Source organism: Ranitomeya imitator, chromosome 4 (assembly GCF_032444005.1).
Source record: "Ranitomeya imitator isolate aRanImi1 chromosome 4, aRanImi1.pri, whole genome shotgun sequence".
Classification (NCBI taxonomy): domain Eukaryota; kingdom Metazoa; phylum Chordata; class Amphibia; order Anura; family Dendrobatidae; genus Ranitomeya; species Ranitomeya imitator.
In genome coordinates this window covers 369,957,996-369,975,878 of record NC_091285.1, presented here as the reverse complement: position 1 = coordinate 369,975,878, position 17,883 = coordinate 369,957,996, and the positions used below count along the sequence as shown (strand labels likewise).

General features: G+C 41.0%; 1 protein-coding gene across 4 annotated transcripts in view; it reads left to right on the top strand.

The window, feature by feature from the left end:
• CACNA2D1 (calcium voltage-gated channel auxiliary subunit alpha2delta 1) overlaps positions 1 to 17,883 on the top strand; it is a 1,366,870-nt gene that overhangs the window by 1,201,165 nt on the left and 147,822 nt on the right. For 2 of the 4 annotated variants that reach the window (XM_069765154.1, XM_069765152.1), the window contains 4 exons: positions 1,278 to 1,354; positions 4,961 to 4,981; positions 11,656 to 11,716; positions 11,999 to 12,096. In XM_069765154.1, coding sequence (XP_069621255.1) covers positions 1,278 to 1,354; positions 4,961 to 4,981; positions 11,656 to 11,716; positions 11,999 to 12,096 — 257 coding nt within the window. The remainder of the gene's footprint in view (positions 1 to 1,277; positions 1,355 to 4,960; positions 4,982 to 11,655; positions 11,717 to 11,998; positions 12,097 to 17,883) is intronic. The other 2 variants (XM_069765155.1, XM_069765153.1) reach the window with 1 other exon arrangement.

Here is a 17,883-nt window from a genome sequence, read left to right as displayed (position 1 = left end):
TACGTGGGTAGTGTTATATACTGCGTGGGCTGTGTTATATACTGTGTGGATGCTATATATTATGTGGGCTGTGTTATATACTACGTGGCAGTGTTATATATTATGTGGGCAGTGTTATATGCTACGTGGCAGTGTTATATACTACATGGGCAGTGTTATATACTACGTGGGCTGTGTTATATACTATGTGGCAGTGTTATATACTACGTGGACATTGTTATATACTATGTGGCCGGGCAATATACTGCGTGGCAGTGTAATATAGTATGTGGGCAGTGTTATATACTACGTGGGCAGTGTTATATAATACGTGGCTGGGCAATATACTACTTGGCAGTGTTATATACTATGTGGGCTTTGCTATATACTACGTGGCTGGGCAATATACTACGTGGCAGTGTTATATACTATGTGGGCAGTGTTATATTCTACGTGGGCTGTGTTATATACTACATGGGCAGTGTTATATACTACATGGGCTGTGTTATATACTGTGTGGATCCTATATATTACATGGGCTGTGTTATATACTACGAGGCAGTGTTATATACTACGTGGGCAGTGTTATATACTGTGTGGGCTGTGATATACTACTTGGGCAGTGTTATATACTACATGGGCAGTGTTATATACTGCGTGGGCAGTGTTATATACTACGTGTGCAGTGTTATATACTACGTGGGCTGTGTTATATACTACGTGGCAGTGTTATATACTACGTGGGCAGTGTTATATACTATGTACGCAGTGTTATATACTACATGGGCAGTGTTATATACTACGTGGGCAGTGTTATATACTACGTGCACAGTGTTATATACTGCTTGGGCTGTGTTATATACTACGTGGGCTGTGTTATATACTACGTGGCTGTTATAGACGACGTGGCTCCTATATACTACATGGCTGTGCTATATATTATGTGGCTGTCTGTGTTACGTGGCCTCTGCTATATGCTAAATGACTGCTATATATATACATACATACATACATACATATTCTAGAATACCCGATGTGTTAGAACCCAGCCACCATCTAGTGTATATATATATATATATATATATATATATATATATATATATAGCAACCCAGTGGTTGTGAAGCAAATTACTAGCATCTTGGGATTTAATTTTTATTATGAGGAAAGAAAACTTAAGGGAAGACGCATCTGCTTGTGTGCAGGCTTTATTAGCTTGTTGTATCAGTTTATAGACTTAGTTAGATACGTTGATTTTGCACTCTTTACTTTTTAATCATCATATATTCTTGTTTTTTAGCCTTGCTGTAGTGCTGCCTTCCTACAGTTTTTATTACATTAAAGCTAAACTTGAAGAAACAATAACTCAAGCCAAATGTAAGTACTAAAATAAATTCTAATTAAAGCAAGCTATAAACTTGGCTGATATATGTATTCTGAACAGATCAATAATTACTGACATTGATTCTTTCATCAAAATTCCTAAAGATTGCAATGATTCTTACGCACTGCTGCTCAGTCTCAAGTCTAATATACGGTAACTCTGTGATATTAACAAAGCCACCAAATATGGATGACCTTGTCAGTGTATAATATATAAAGGATCTTTAGATCTTGCAGGCTGAGAAGCAGAAAGTTCATATTCTCTACAAGAATATGAACACAGTTTCTAGAACCCAAATCATTTGTACTTTGTTTAACTGAATCATTGTTTAATCTTTGTTTGCTGATGTATCAAGGATATCTTTGCAAATGTATGTGTATGGCTAGAAATTAAAGGCAATATTATACTGAAATAACTAATCTAATTTAATTCTAAGAACATGTATTTTATTTTCATTGCTGTTTATTAGTCAAAGAGAAGACACAACTTTAGTTACACTGTTTTTGTATAGGCTCTCTACATCTGTGTCCAAATCACCTCATACAAATAAGTAGGAGATTTACCACAGAAACATTATTTGTGGAGTTGATAGAATCTTTGAAATTCAAATCTCATACGTTGGTTGAAATTTTCCAAAAATTCTATTTAAGGCGACTAAATTCTTCACTAATTGCAGGTGCTCTAATTGTCTTGAAAAAAATGTGTAAAACACTCTGAGGTTTCCTAGGATTGTATCCAACTCATTTCAACCAATTTAATGCAAACTCAGCCTTAGTAATGTCAAATTGACTTCACCATATAAATGTATTGTGACTCTGTAGTAACCATCAGCCCATTTAATAACATAGTGCATTGACAAACTTCTGTTTTTTTAAAATAAAAAATGGTTACAAAATTAAACTTCTTAGTAACTTATGATCAGGCAGATCATTTTGTGTATAACCCTGGCTTAAACTGTCTGTGTCGCTGTCATAGGCAATATCATTCTTTTGTTACTAAGATGAGTGATGTTCCATATATTTCATAGTCCATTTTGCTTCTTCCCCACTATTATGATTGTCAATGTTTGCTAAAGATAAAGGAGGCCAATTGTGGCTTGCGTTTGGTAGTACTGTGTCTGAATGGCTTGTTCCAGTGGATGTTGTGATGCTCCTGCTGCTTGAGCATTCTTACCCTTGGTATGTTTTTGTTTCTTTTATACCAACCCATCCCTTCCATTGCGACTTTTTTTTATTTTACCATACATTTTGTACAATACTATAATTAGCATTTCACAATATTTTCAAGCACAATTATTTAAGCCTTGCTAAAAAGGTGGTGTTAAGAAATGCAAGTTAGGGGACCCTTACAGAAAGCAAAATGTGTGTGTTTGACAAACTGGACCATTAAAATTCGAGTGCAAAAATAGATATGGACAAATAAAGGTAATTTTTAACTTTATTTTTTTTTTTTAGCAAAATTTAGCCCCTTTCTCAAGAATTCAATCTTATAAATGTTAGGCAAGTACACATAGAAAAAATCAGCACCTGACTGTGTTAGTGTGGCATCTACAGATGTAAAATATGGCTTGTAAAGCAGATGTGCAAAAATAAATTGTTTACAACATGCACACTTTGTGAGGTAGACCATCTTAGTGAAATTTTAAGAATTTTTTTTTTGAATAAAAAAAAACAATTATTTCCCCTTCAGAAAAACGATAGTACGATAAAAGCAAAAACTCAGTACAATTGCTTATGACAAGCTAGGACTCTGTGACAATGATTTCAGATGTTATTATGCATAAAGCTATTGTGTTGTCTTGCTTTTGCTTTTTACTGCATTAAGAATAAAGATAAACATTTTAATTTGTACTTCAAATGTAGCAGGACAGATGTCAGCAACACTGTATAACTGATCAATCACAGTGAGACTGGCACTGCTGCTGGCATCCCTCCTATTTTTCTCTCCCCTTTTCAATTGAATTTATGTATTATCCTCAGACTACTACTCTCCTTTTTAGTGCTTCAGTTATACAACACATTACTGTCATGAGTATTTGTCCAATTTTTTAGGGCTTTATTCTCATGTATTTATTACTGATAGAATTTCAATATCCTCAAATGAGCCAAAGATGACTGCTGCAATTCCTGTGTTGAATTTTATGCAGGCCATGATAGTCCCTACTAATTATTTTCACCATACCATGTCATGTGTTAAAATCAAGAAATTATGGGGAGACCCATATTGCACCTGAGGTAATCTCATATTTCTGTAACTGCTGAAATGTCTTCACTGTAAAAAGGCAGCTGACATTTTTGTGGGCGATTTGCACTAATCAAATTGGCAATTGTTTGCATTTGCCGCAACCTGCAAATTTCATAAAATTCTTCTTGACTTGAATTCACATGTAATTTATTCAATCATCTCTAGTCTTAAGGTACCGTCACACTAGACGATATCACTAGCGATCCGTGACGTTGCAGCGTCCTGGCTAGCGATATCGTCCAGTGTGACATGCAGCAGCGATCAGGCCCCTGCTGTGATGTCGCTGGTCGGAGAAGAAAGTCCAGAACTTTGTTTCGTCGCTGGATCTCCCGCTGACATCGCTGAATCGGCGTGTGTGACGCCGATTCAGCGATGTCTTCGCTGGTAACCAGGGTAAACATCGGGTTACTAAGCGCAGGGCCGCGCTTAGTAACCCGATGTTTACCCTGGTTACCATCGTTAAAGTAAAAAAAACAAACACTACATACTTACCTACCGCTGTCTGTCCCCGGCGCTCTGCTTCTCTGCACTCCTCCTGTACTGGCTGTGAGCACAGCGGCCGGAAAGCAGAGCGGTGACATCACCGCTCTGCTTTCCGGCTGACCGGCGCTCACAGCCAGAGCAGAGAAGCAGAGCGCCGGGGACAGACAGCGGTAGGTAAGTATGTAGTGGTTGTTTTTTTTACTTTAACGATGGTAACCAGGGTAAACATCGGGTTACTAAGCGCGGCCCTGCGCTTAGTAACCCGATGTTTACCCTGGTTACCGGCATCGTTGGTCGCTGGAGAGCTGTCTGTGTGACAGCTCTCCAGCGACCAAACAGCGACGCTGCAGCGATCCGGATCGTTGTCGGTATCGCTGCAGCGTCGCTTAGTGTGACGGTACCTTTACAGTATATTTTTCTAATCTCTAATCTGTTGTTAGGTATGACATATTATGATGTAATAAATGAAACAGTCAAAATCTAGAAAACAAGAGCAGTACATATGACTCTGAAAGACTATATTTTATAAATGATATAATGCCTACTTTAAAGCCAGACAGAAATAAGGAGTATAAAGGGATGGCATTAATCCTCAGAATATTTTCTTATTTGTTTAGCCATTATCATTACATTTGCTTAGAAGATATTTTCAGCAACATGATATTAGTGAGAAATTACATTTTTGTTGTAATGGGTGTTTGTCTGTTTTTTCTCCAAACTTGAACTGTACACAAATAAACCTTTTGATCATGTTACAATATCTTTATTCAAGATTTTCATTGAATAAAATATTGTTTGTGACCCCCTTTACCTTTCCCCTTTGTTTCCTTTTTTTCTATCTCTTGCTTTCTCTCTATGATGGATAATCACAGCCAAAAAGGTCAAATTGAAGGGCAAGTACTTCCTTTATGCTTACTTTGCTCGTCTTTACTATCCCTATAGACCTTTAGCCAAATATTTCATGTTTTCCTCGTTTATGTCTGTCATTTCTTTATGCTTGGCTCTTAGATCTTCAGTCAAAGTGGCATGTAGTATCATATCTACATGGTAGCTGTTCATGAATATAGGCGGTAGAATCATTAGTTATTGATGTTGTTAAACAGAGTTTTAAGTTAGTGTGACAGATACAATCAGTATGGCTGCATATATTACTTCATACTGTTAAACAACGTTCCTGACGGTAAGTTCAGAATCAAGTGCCGAGGATTACCATGATGCAATTTGACCAGTTGTCCCCTCATCTTTTTGTATGGACTAGTGCCACAGGGGTTGTAATTTTCTTAGCAACTCAAACTATAATATTGCCAATATATATGTGTACGTGTATATATATATATATATATATATATATATATATATAAATATATATATATATATATATATATATATATAGTGACAAAGTCACTGATAAAGTGCTGGAGGGGAGATATGTTTCACTAGGCTTAATGGCATAAGTGATATAAAACCCCCAAAAAACAGATATTTTCCTCCAGCACACGAAGTGTAGTGAAGGGTTAAGCTAATTTTTATAATGGGCTGAGATTTATGTGGACATCAATACAGTGGGCGGGAGGATGTCCACTTTATCTCCACCCCAAGGTTTGGTATGGGGCTTAGGAAACTGGCCTCCAAAGGCAGCAGTGTTCAATTTCTGGAGCGGATCACTCCATGGAAGTGTTTGTGCCTGTTTTAAAGGACCTGAACCATGGAGATTGCTAACCCTGAGTGAGCATCAACAGCAAATACAGCATGGCCCAGTAAGCCGCTCATACAGCAGATGCAACAGCAGCACCAGCAGTAGATTGACTTGCTCACAGAGGCGGTTCGTGGAAGGGTTGGCAGCCCCTCCCCCAAGTCCAGGTGACAGCACATATGTCCGGAAAGTGGTAAGACGAGCATTGCAGAAAATGACCCTGGATGATGATGTGGAATCATTTTTTACTGTGTTTGAGTGGGTAGCAGAGCTTGAGATGCTACTACCAGATCAGTGGGTGGAGGTGTTGGCCCCTATCTAACTGGCAAGCCCCAAAAGATTTATTATGATTTGATGTTACAGGATGCTCAGGAGTAAGCCAAATTAAAAACTGAAATTTTGGCATGAGAGACTATGTCGGTTAGAGCACAAAGGGTTCACCACTGGGTGTATTATGGGGACAAACTGCCTAGAACCCAAATGTTTGATTTACTGCATCTTGCACAAAAATGATTGCAGTCAGAATACTCCACTCCAGCCAAGATGGTCGAGCAGGTTGTCATGGACAGATTCGTTCATTCCCTTCCTAGGCCAATGCAGACCTGGATTGCACAAGGAGATCCTTGGAATGCGGATGAATTGGTGGGACTAGTGGAATGATACAAGGAGGTCGAGATGGCCCTAAGAAAGCCTGGGGGGAGTGCATCCCCATACTGGGGTACTCAGCAAAAGCCTGAGCCCCAAAAGAGGGGTAGTAGAGCCACCACTGGCGTGAGTCCTAGATCCCAAGGGGTCGCTGAGGGGTTGTCAAAGGATATGGGTAAAGACTTGCTCTGCTGGAGATTTCATGGTCCGGGACATAGAGTTGACCCTTAGTCCCTTGTCCTCTGAAGACATGGACTGCAGCTTAGGGAGACGCTGCACCTACTATGCTTTTCTTGCCTGCAGTGTGAACTGTCAGCCTGGCGAGGGGCCACAGGCATGTCTCATGACAATAAATGGGGTGCTGGAGTCAGGTCTTTTGATTCAGGAAGTTTGGTGACCCTGATAAGGGCCCCACTTCCCCACCAGTTGATCCCAGGAAAACACGTGGTCATCTGCTATATGCATGATGATGCCAAGGACTTCCCCATTGCCAGAATAACAATAAAAATGAACAGTGGTAATGATTCTAATGAGGTCCTGGGAAAAGGCGAGGATGCCCACTAATGCAAACAGGAGCCAGTCCACCCATGAAGATTCCCCACCACAGACAGAGGCTGATGAGTTCCCCCTGTGTGTCCTTGATGGTGATGAGAACAAGACAGTGACCAGTGAGGCCAAGGTTACTGAGTTGGGGGTTTCTGGAGGATTTTGGGGACTGCCCAAATGCAGGATCTAACTTTGAAAAATGTGTTTAACAATGTGACTAGAGTGGAAGTGATAGCGCAGTTGTTGGTGCCGGGTCCCTATAGGTGTAGGGTATTAGATCTGGCCCATTCTCATTCTCATGTCGAGTGGGCATCTGAGGGTAGACAAGACTCAAGAACAGGGCCTTCAGTGGTTCCACTGACCTGGGTGTCACCAAGACATTGTTAATTTCTGCCAACATTTTCCCAGTCCCCTGTTGCTGTTGCACATAACCAAAGTCCCATTTGACCAGATTGCCATGAACCTAGTTGGGCCCTTAGTTAAGTCTACCAAGGGTCATAAATGCATCCTGGTGGTAATGGACTATGCTACATGGTGCCCAGAGGCGGTACCCCTGAGAAACTCCTCCGCCAGGAGTATTGTGCGAGAGCTAGTTAATATTTTCTACCAGATGGGCTTGACGAAGGAGTTCCTGACAGACCAAGGGACACCGTTCATGTCCAAGGTAATGAGGGAGTTGTGTAAGGTCCTCCAAATTACCCAACTTAGGACATAGGTATACTATTTGCAGACAGATGACCAAGTGGATAGGTTCAAAAGTCCTTGAAATCTATGTTGAAGAAGGTCGTGGAGAAGGATGGCAGAGATTAGGATTGCCTGCTGTCATACCAACTGTTTGTCATTAGAGAAGCTCCACAGGCCTCTATGGGGTTTTCACCATTCGAGCTGTTATACGGACAGCACCATCAGGGTCTTCTGGACATTATACCTGGAAAGTGGAGGTAACACCCCACCAAAGCGTCATCGAACATGTGGCGCAGATGCAGGACAAGTGTGATGCCGATTGTGAGGGAGAGCCTCCTTCAAGCACAAGAGGCCCAGGCAAGGGTCTACGATCGGTCGGCAAGACCTAGACAGTTTAGTCCTGGAGACAGGGTGTTGGTGTTGACCGGGTGTTGGGGTTGAAAGTAAATTCCTAGCCAAGTGGCAAGGGCCATACGAGGTGGTCATAAAGTTGAGTGACGTCAACTACAAGGTCCACCAACCAGGGAGAATAAAATCATACCATGTATACCACATTAACCTGTTGGATCTCCCTGGGCAACCCAGTTTTGCACGGATGTTGTTAGCAAGTATATAAATCTTTCCACTACTACTATTTCCACCATTTTTGCCTGAGAGCAGGTCTCTGGCTGCAGCCATTTCTGGACCAGGTGTAACAGGTCACATATCTGGCATTGGGGAGGTTTGTCCCTTTGGTAGCGACAGAGGGTTACACCCAAATGTGCCATAATCTCTGCCTTCAGCTTGTTGTACTGTACTCTTTGGCATCCTACGTAGTACACTTTCTGTGGTTCCCAAGTAACATACATAGCTAGGACCTCTACCCATTGCTCTGAGGGCAGCATTTTCTCTCTGCTTGCCACCTTTTAAAAGACATTCAGGAAAGCCAAGACATCATTCTCCAGAGTCACATCTAGCTGTATTGTTCGCCTCACCCAGAGATCTTCAGTTTGGCTGGCAGGTGGTGCCATCTCCGTGATCTGGACAGTTTCTGTCAAGAGAGAAATCTTCTACTGATGCTGCATTGGAATCTTCTGTAACTGCTGCTTATGCTGCTGCTGAAACTGCTGGATGAGGAGTTTGACAGTTTCCTGTTGAGTCGGCTGCTGCTGCTGGGGCTGCTATATCTGCTGCTTCTGCACCTTGACTAACTGATTAACAAGCTCCTCGATGCTTTCAAATTGTGTTAGCAATGCTGTAGCTGAATTTTTCTAGGTCTTTACACTGCAATCGCCTGTGCTCTCTTAAACTTCATGCCTGCATTCTCCACGAAATGTAGTTATTCACTCTCAGGTAGGTTGCAGGTAGTGTTCACATAGGCACTGGATTCTTGTATCAAAACAATGTGAAAACAAAAACTTAAATTTAAATCCCTAGCCTTTTCCATGCACTAACTATACAGCACAGACTCTGGCTACTCATATACCACTGAATTAGAAAAAAATCAAGTCAAACAGAACAGCTATCAACCATAGCAACCAGTGATGCTTGCAGTTTGAGGCACACAGCCTGTGCAGATGTAGGAGTGGTGGAGACTGATGGTTTGTTTCCTAGCACGCTAAAGCGGTCAATGTATTTGATTTTCATGTATATTGCAAAAAAATAACACTCACTGGGGCTGCATTTAGCTTAGACCTGTTTAACTGGAATGGCCGGCCCAATTTGGCAAGGGGAACTGAGAGTTAGTGCCAAGGAGAGGAAGGAAGAGACAAGGTCCGTGAGTGCTGAGCAGGGATAAGTGACAGGCTCAGAATGTGTCTGCTAAGGACAGCATGAGCCCAGAACCTTTGGGCAGTAGATTGCCAGAGAACCCCTCCTCACGAGTCCCCTTTGCAGGCCTGGGAACCTCGAGATAAACGTCAAGGCCTGGGGGCACTCTCCTTTTGCGAAGCTGTGGGAGAAACTGGACTCAACCCTTTGGAGGTGGAGTGAAATGGAATCCAGATATACAGCTAGAAAAGGAGAATATCACCTAGAACTAGAAGAAATATTAAAAGGGATGTTCTACTTATACTGAGAACCAGGACTGAAGTTGTATCTGGTAACTGTGGGAAAGATGACAATCCATTGGGCCTTATCCTCATACCTGCTTGTAAATGCCGTAAATACTGCCATTCACTAAGTAGAGGTTTGGATGTTTTTATGAACCTCGTGTCTCCTGGATTTATTTCTGCCTTGGTTTCAGAAGAGAAGTTCCTGGAGTCAGAAAAGGCCTGTAGCACTGCAGTAAATGTGATGCACCTCACACACATCAGCACACTGGGACTGGGACACGAGTTGTCTGTAGGATGCCAAAGCGAGTGGGAACAGAAGCTTGCCCACGGCCCATGACTACCTTGCTTGGAAATCTTACACAGACTCTTTTCAGAGAGATTCTGGCTTGTCTCTCTTTTCAGCTCAAACACAAATCAACTTGTGTCAGCTTCCCCCAGCTGATTGACTAAGGTGAATAGCTAGCCTGTTTATATGCAGAGCCAGCCAGGTGCAAATAATCTGAGCATGTATAGCTACGATTTACTCCTAGCCTACCTACCTGTCTATATTATAGATTAAGTTGCTAAGAAAATTGTAAAAAATATAGTGCATGATCCTATTGTTCAATGCAAACAAGAGCTTGCTGAATGCATCATGTTGAGGCTAGGTTTGATGATGTTGCTCAGACATATTTAAAGAAGACCTGTCTGTTCTCTTGAAATGTCTGGTTTTAGTAAGTACTTGTATTTATTGTGAAATAACAGTTCTTGAGAAGCCTATCTTTGACTTTTTTCTGTGAAAACATTGTGTCATGTTTCTGTTTCTCATTGTTTAAATTTATAAATACATTGAGAACTGGATGGTAACAGTTGGTGGTAGGTCACTACACATTTTGAATTTATCCAATCAGTGAAAGACTGTGTTGTGACACACAACTTTGACAATGAAAATTGTAATACCCAGTTGTAAATGTGTTAAAGTGGTTTTCCCACAAAGTTCATATTAATTATTTAATTAATGCAACTTGAAATAATAATATGTTCCATAATTGGGTGTATTAAAAATTATTCCTTTGCTGAGATAATCTTATAAATTCTCCCCAGCTATGTACTGTGTAATGGCTGTCTCTGACCATGCAGAAACACAGTCTGATCAAACCACATCTCCTGGGCAGAGGAGAAAGCAAAAGAATATGTAGATATTACAGCTTGGGATCGCAAAAGATTCTTTTTGGGAGGCAAAAATTTTCACTGGTTGTTTTTAAGCAATATTTTGTCTCAAAGAAAGATGCAACTGTTATCCTGTGCTGTAGTGTCTGTATACTCTTTTGCATCCTCCCATGCCCAGGATCAGAGCATGTTCCTGCACGGTAACAGCAGGGGAGCATTTGTAAATAGGAACATTTTTTTAAGCACATCCAATTGTTGATATTATTATTCAAAGATCTATTGATTAAAATGTTGATTAAAATGAACTTTTTTCATGGGAAAACCCCTTTAAATGATATTAAAGGGAACCTATCAGGACAATTTTACTAATGAAACCAGTTGTATTGCTGTATTGGCAATATTGGTACGGCTGTATAGTGGTATATCTGCATAGGCTAGCATGACAAAAAGTCATATCTGTGTGGAAGGACAAGTCCAGTGCCGAGAAATCAAGCTTTTAGACTGCATGCAAATTAGTTTGAAAATGCATTACAGGTGTGTTTCAAAGTATTTATCAGAACATACTTGTTATACGAGATGAATGCTGACAGGTCCTCTTTGAAATTTCAGCCCAAAATATGTACCAATATACATTAAAATGTCATCCTGTTTTTTTCCACATTGCCTGAAAATGCCTCCAAAGGTTGCACAAATGTTTAGTTGTTGGCTTAACATTCCACCATTGATGTATTTTATTTATTCATAGGCTTCAGGAGGACCAGATGCAAAAAAAATAATGTGTTCTCTATATTAATTTAAGCTTCCTATTTTCTTTCAGACTCTGAAACTCTGAAGCCTGAGTATTTTGAAGACGTTGGCTCCACTTACTTAGCTCCAAGGTCAATCAATTTTTGGATTTTAAAGCTTAACATATTTTACATGGTTTTTCAACGTATCGAATATGTGATATAGTAAAGTTCATACATTTCCTGTTTTATATTATCAACCTTTATCATCTATATTAACTACTATATTCTTTATTTTGAATTGTTGTCCATTTTCTTTTTATAATTATGAGATATGCGCTTTATGTTTTTGAGTTAACATTATGGTAACACAATAAGAACAAACAGACTATGTTCTGACTCACAGAAATTAATGTACTTATTTAATTATTACAGAGAATACTGCACTGACCTAGAGATATCCAACAATAACACAGAATTCCTGCTGAATTTTAACCAGTATATAGACACCAAAACACCAAGTAGTCCATCATGTAAGTCGATATTTTTTAAGTAATTTAGATAATTTAGATACTAATTAATTTCTGCAGTTTGTGTTGTAGTTACATAATGTGTCAGGGTCAATATATATATATATATATATTTAGACACTAATTCATCATTTGCATTTTTATGTCACTTTCAGTTTTTTTGTCTTGTGAAACTAGTTGCTGATTTTAGTGCCAAATTTTTCAAAATGGTGCATGCATTTCTTGAATTTGGCACAAAGTCAAAACTGTTTCTTTTCTGTCTTGAAATTTTCTTTTGACTTTTGAGTGCTAAACGTTGCATGTTTATACAAAATACTTGCATGCTGAAAAATGCTCCAGGGGTGGGAATAGAGTAGAGTTGCCAGAAATTGTATAATTAAAAAAAAATGTAATTGATGAATCGGGCAGAAACATCTTGAAATGCTAAATTTCACCCACAAAGCGGGAAATAAATACTTGAAAAAAACACAAATAGAATATTGAATTGGATGAAAACAAAAATGAGGTGCAAAACACACAAAACTAGAGAAAAAATAGGTGCAAAGTCAATGATAAATCGGGGCCTTTGTTTTAGCACTTCACCTTTGCTACAGAAAACAGATTAAATATTGTTATTGGTCTGATGGACTGGCATCATGATTTATGGTACGGTATCACTTAAAGTTGATTGGCTGGAAAAGATAGTATGGCTATATTCACATGATATATTGTAATGCACTACCAGGTTAATGTGATTAATCCCCAATCCCCACAGTTTTAAGCGTGCCCTAAAAATGCATTTGTTCAGACTGGCCTACCTCCTCAACACATTAACCTAACGATCCCTGTGTGGCCCATTCAAAAAACTTAAACCATAATCAGGTTCCTCGCATCATGTTCTCATACACTTTATGCAGTTAATAGCGCTTTATGTCTGTACTGTTACATATTTAGGCTGTTAACTGGTTCATGCAGCTTTACATGAACACCCGAGCCTTACACTATGGCCGGTCTGAACAACGAAAGCAATTGTAACCATCCACCTCTTGTGTCTCCCCTTTTCCTCATAGTTTGTAAGCTTGCGAGCAGGGACCTCATTCCTCCTGGTATCTGTTTTGAACTGTGATTATTGTTATGCTGTAATGTCTATTGGTCTATTGCCTGTACAAATCTCATCTAAAATGTTAAGCGCTGCTGAATATGTTGGCGCTATATAAATACTTTTATTATTAATATATTGTTATTATTATTAACATCACATGGTGTATGGTAACATCTGCACTGGTTCCTGTCAAACTGTTTCTACTTTCGCTGCTAGACGGTGCCACGTCTTTGTTGTGGGTGAAGCATGACAGCTACAGTCTTGTATTATTTTTTAGATTTTAGTGTCACTAGATTAGAGAGTTATGAAGTTAGTTGTTTGGTTTTGGTTAATCCTTTCTGAGAGTCCTGGGTGGGACTGTCTGCTATTTAAACCCTTAGGTCTCTGACTTCCAATGTCAGTCAATAAGTTCTGCTTACCTGGCCTGTAGCTCTAATCCTAGCTCTTATGTTGTTTTCTTGATTTATCCTGTCTTCTGACCTTGGCTTGTATTTTTACAATTCATCTGTTTTATTATTTTGTCCCTAACGTTATCTTTTGACATTGATCATGTGTACCAGCCCTTCTTAACTTCAGCTTGCTCCACCAGTCAGCAGCTAACTCTGTAACCCCAGCCCACGGTGTTGTGAATTCTGTGGCTGAATTCACTCCTGTGGTCACAAGTGGTACTGCAGCTTCTGAGCTTCCTCCCTCAGGTGTTCTGGTGAGCTCGTTAACTGCTTCATTACTTAACTCCGCCTGATGCTGCTATCCTTGCTCCTTGTCAATGTTTCAGTGTTGGATCTGAGCTTCTCCTGATTGTTCCTGTGACCTGCTGCTCTGTATAGCTAAGTGCTTTTTGCTTTTTTGTTGCCTTTTTTCTGTCCAGCTTGTCGTTTGTTTTGCTGGAAGCTCTGAGACGCAAAGGGTGTACCGCCGTGCCGTTAGTTCGGCACGGTGGGTTTTTTTTGCCCCCTTTGCGTGGTTTTGCTTTAGGGTTTTTTGTAGACTGCAAAGTTCGCTTTACTGTCCTCGCTCTGTCCTAGAATATCGGGCCCCACTTTGCTGAATCTATTTCATCCCTACATTTTGTCTTTTCATCTTACTCACAGTCATTATATGTGGGGGGCTGCCTTTTCCTTTGGGGAATTTCTCTGGGGCAAGTCAGGCCTATTTTTCTATCTTCAGGCTAGCTAGTTTCTTAGGCTGTGCCGAGTTGCCTAGGTAGTTGTTAGGCGCAATCCACAGCCGCTTTTAGTTGTGTTTAGGATAGGATCAGGTGTGCAGTCTACAGAGTTTCCACGTCTCAGAGCTCGTTCTTGTATTTTTGGGTATTTGTCAGATCACTGTGTGCGCTCTGATCGCTAAGCACACTGTGTTTCTGGATTGCCTTCATAACACCTGTCATTAGCAAACATAACAGTACAAGGAGCCTCACTAATGATTCTCAATAGAGGGAAAGAAAAAGTTCTGACATCATTTTTTTTTTTTTTTTCTGCTCTGTGTTCATTTTTTTTTTCCCCTAGACATTTGGGTGATTCTGGACACAGGTGTGGACATGGATATTCAGGGTCTGTGCTCTTCAATGGATAATCTCGTTATAAATGTACAAAAAATTCAAGATACTATTGATCAGAAATCTATGTTAGAACCAAGAATTCCTATTCCTGATTTGTTTTTTGGAGATAGAACTAAGTTTCTAAGTTTCAAAAATAATTGTAAGCTATTTCTGGCCTTGAAACCTCATTCTTCTGGTAATCCTATTCAACAGGTTTTGATTATTATTTCTTTTTTGCGCGGCGACCCTCAAGACTGGGCATTTTCTCTTGCGCCAGGAGACCCTGCATTGAGTAGTGTCGATGCGTTTTTCCTGGCGCTCGGATTGCTGTACGATGAGCCTAATTCAGTGGATCAGGCTGAGAAAAATTTGCTGGCTTTGTGCCAGGGTCAGGATGATATAGAAGTATATTGTCAGAAATGTAGGAAATGGTCAGTACTCACTCAGTGGAATGAATCTGCGCTGGCAGCTTTGTTCAGAAAGGGTCTCTCTGAGGCTCTTAAGGATGTCATGGTGGGATTTCCTATGCCTGCTGGTTTGAATGAGTCTTTGTCTTTGGCCATTCAGATCGGTCGACGCTTGCGCGAGCGTAAATCTGTGCACCATTTGGCGGTACTGCCTGAGGTTAAACCTGAGCCTATGCAGTGCGATAGGACTATGACTAGAGTTGAACGGCAGGAATACAGACGTCTGAATGGTCTGTGTTTCTACTGTGGTGATTCCACTCATGCTATTTCTGATTGTCCTAAGCGCACTAAGCGGTCCGCTAGGTCTGCCGTCATTGGTACTGTACAGTCCAAATTCCTTCTGTCCATTACCTTGATATGCTCTTTGTCGTCGTTTTCTGTCATGGCGTTTGTGGATTCGGGCACTGCCCTGAATCTGATGGATTTGGATTATGCTAAACGTTGTGGGTTTTTCTTGGAGCCTTTGCGGTGTCCTATTCCATTGAGAGGAATTGATGCTACACCTTTGGCCAAGAATAAACCTCAATACTGGGCCCAGCTGACCATGTGCATGGCTCCTGCACATCAGGAAGTTATTCGCTTTCTGGTGTTGCATAATCTGCATGATGTGGTCGTGTTGGGGTTGCCATGGCTACAAACCCATAATCCAGTATTGGATTGGAATTCCATGTCGGTATCCAGCTGGGGTTGTCAGGGGGTACATGGTGATGTTCCATTTTTGTCGATTTCGTCATCCACCCCTTCTGAGGTCCCAGAGTTCTTGTCTGATTATCAGGATGTATTTGAAGAGCCCAAGTCCGATGCTCTGCCTCCGCATAGGGATTGTGATTGTGCTATCAATTTGATTCCTGGTAGTAAATTCCCTAAAGGTCGATTATTTAATTTATCCGTGCCCGAACACGCCGCTATGCGCAGTTATGTGAAGGAATCCCTGGAGAAGGGACATATTCGCCCATCGTCGTCACCACTGGGAGCAGGGTTCTTCTTTGTAGCCAAGAAGGATGGTTCGCTGAGACCGTGTATTGATTACCGCCTTCTTAATAAGATCACTGTTAAATTTCAGTATCCCTTGCCATTGTTATCTGACTTGTTTGCTCGGATTAAGGGGGCTAGTTGGTTCACTAAGATAGATCTTCGTGGTGCGTATAATCTGGTGAGAATCAGGCAAGGAGATGAATGGAAAACTGCATTCAATATGCCCGAGGGTCATTTTGAGTATCTAGTGATGCCGTTCGGACTTGCCAATGCTCCATCTGTGTTTCAGTCTTTTATGCATGACATCTTCCGTGAGTATCTGGATAAATTCCTGATTGTTTACTTGGATGACATTTTGATCTTCTCAGATGATTGGGAGTCTCATGTGAAGCAGGTCAGAATGGTTTTTCAGGTCCTGCGTGCTAACTCTTTGTTTGTGAAGGGATCAAAGTGTCTCTTCGGTGTGCAGAAAGTTTCATTTTTGGGGTTCATCTTTACCCCTTCTACTATCGAGATGGATCCAGTTAAGGTCCAAGCCATCCAGGATTGGATTCAGCCGACATCTCTGAAAAGTCTGCAAAAGTTCCTGGGCTTTGCTAATTTTTATCGTCGCTTCATCTGTAATTTTTCTAGCATTGCCAAACCATTGACCGATTTGACCAAGAAGGGTGCTGATTTGGTTAATTGGTCTTCTGCTGCTGTGGAAGCTTTTCAGGAGTTGAAGCGTCGTTTTTGTTCTGCCCCTGTGTTGTGTCAGCCAGATGTTTCTCTTCCGTTCCAGGTCGAGGTTGATGCTTCTGAGATTGGAGCAGGGGCGGTTTTGTCACAGAGAGGTTCTGATTGCTCAGTGATGAAACCATGTGCTTTCTTTTCCAGGAAGTTTTCGCCCGCTGAGCGTAATTATGATGTGGGCAATCGAGAGTTGCTGGCCATGAAGTGGGCATTCGAGGAGTGGCGTCATTGGCTTGAAGGAGCTAAGCATCGCGTGGTGGTATTGACTGATCATAAGAACTTGACTTATCTCGAGTCTGCCAAGCGCTTGAATCCTAGACAGGCCCGTTGGTCGTTATTTTTTGCCCGCTTCGACTTTGTGATTTCGTACCTTCCGGGCTCTAAAAATGTGAAGGCGGATGCTCTGTCTAGGAGTTTTGTGCCCGACTCTCCGGGTTTATCTGAGCCAGCGGGTATCCTCAAGGAAGGAGTCATTGTGTCTGCCATCTCTCCTGATTTGCGGCGGGTGCTGCAAAAATTTCAGGCGAATAAACCTGATCGTTGTCCAGCAGAGAAACTGTTCGTCCCTGATAGGTGGACTAATAAACTTATCTCTGAACTTCATTGTTCGGTGTTGGCTGGTCATCCTGGAATCTTTGGTACCAGAGAGTTAGTGGCTAGATCCTTCTGGTGGCCATCTCTGTCACGGGATGTACGTACTTTTGTGCAGTCCTGTGGGATTTGTGCTAGGGCTAAGCCCTGCTGTTCTCGTGCCAGTGGGTTGCTTTTGCCCTTGCCGGTCCCAAAGAGGCCTTAGACACATATTTCGATGGATTTCATTTCTGACCTTCCCGTTTCTCAAAAGATGTCAGTCATTTGGGTGGTCTGTGATCGCTTTTCTAAAATGGTCCATCTGGTGCCCTTGGCTAAATTGCCTTCCTCCTCTGATTTGGTACCTTTGTTCTTTCAGCATGTGGTTCGGTTGCATGGCATTCCTGAGAATATTGTTTCTGACAGAG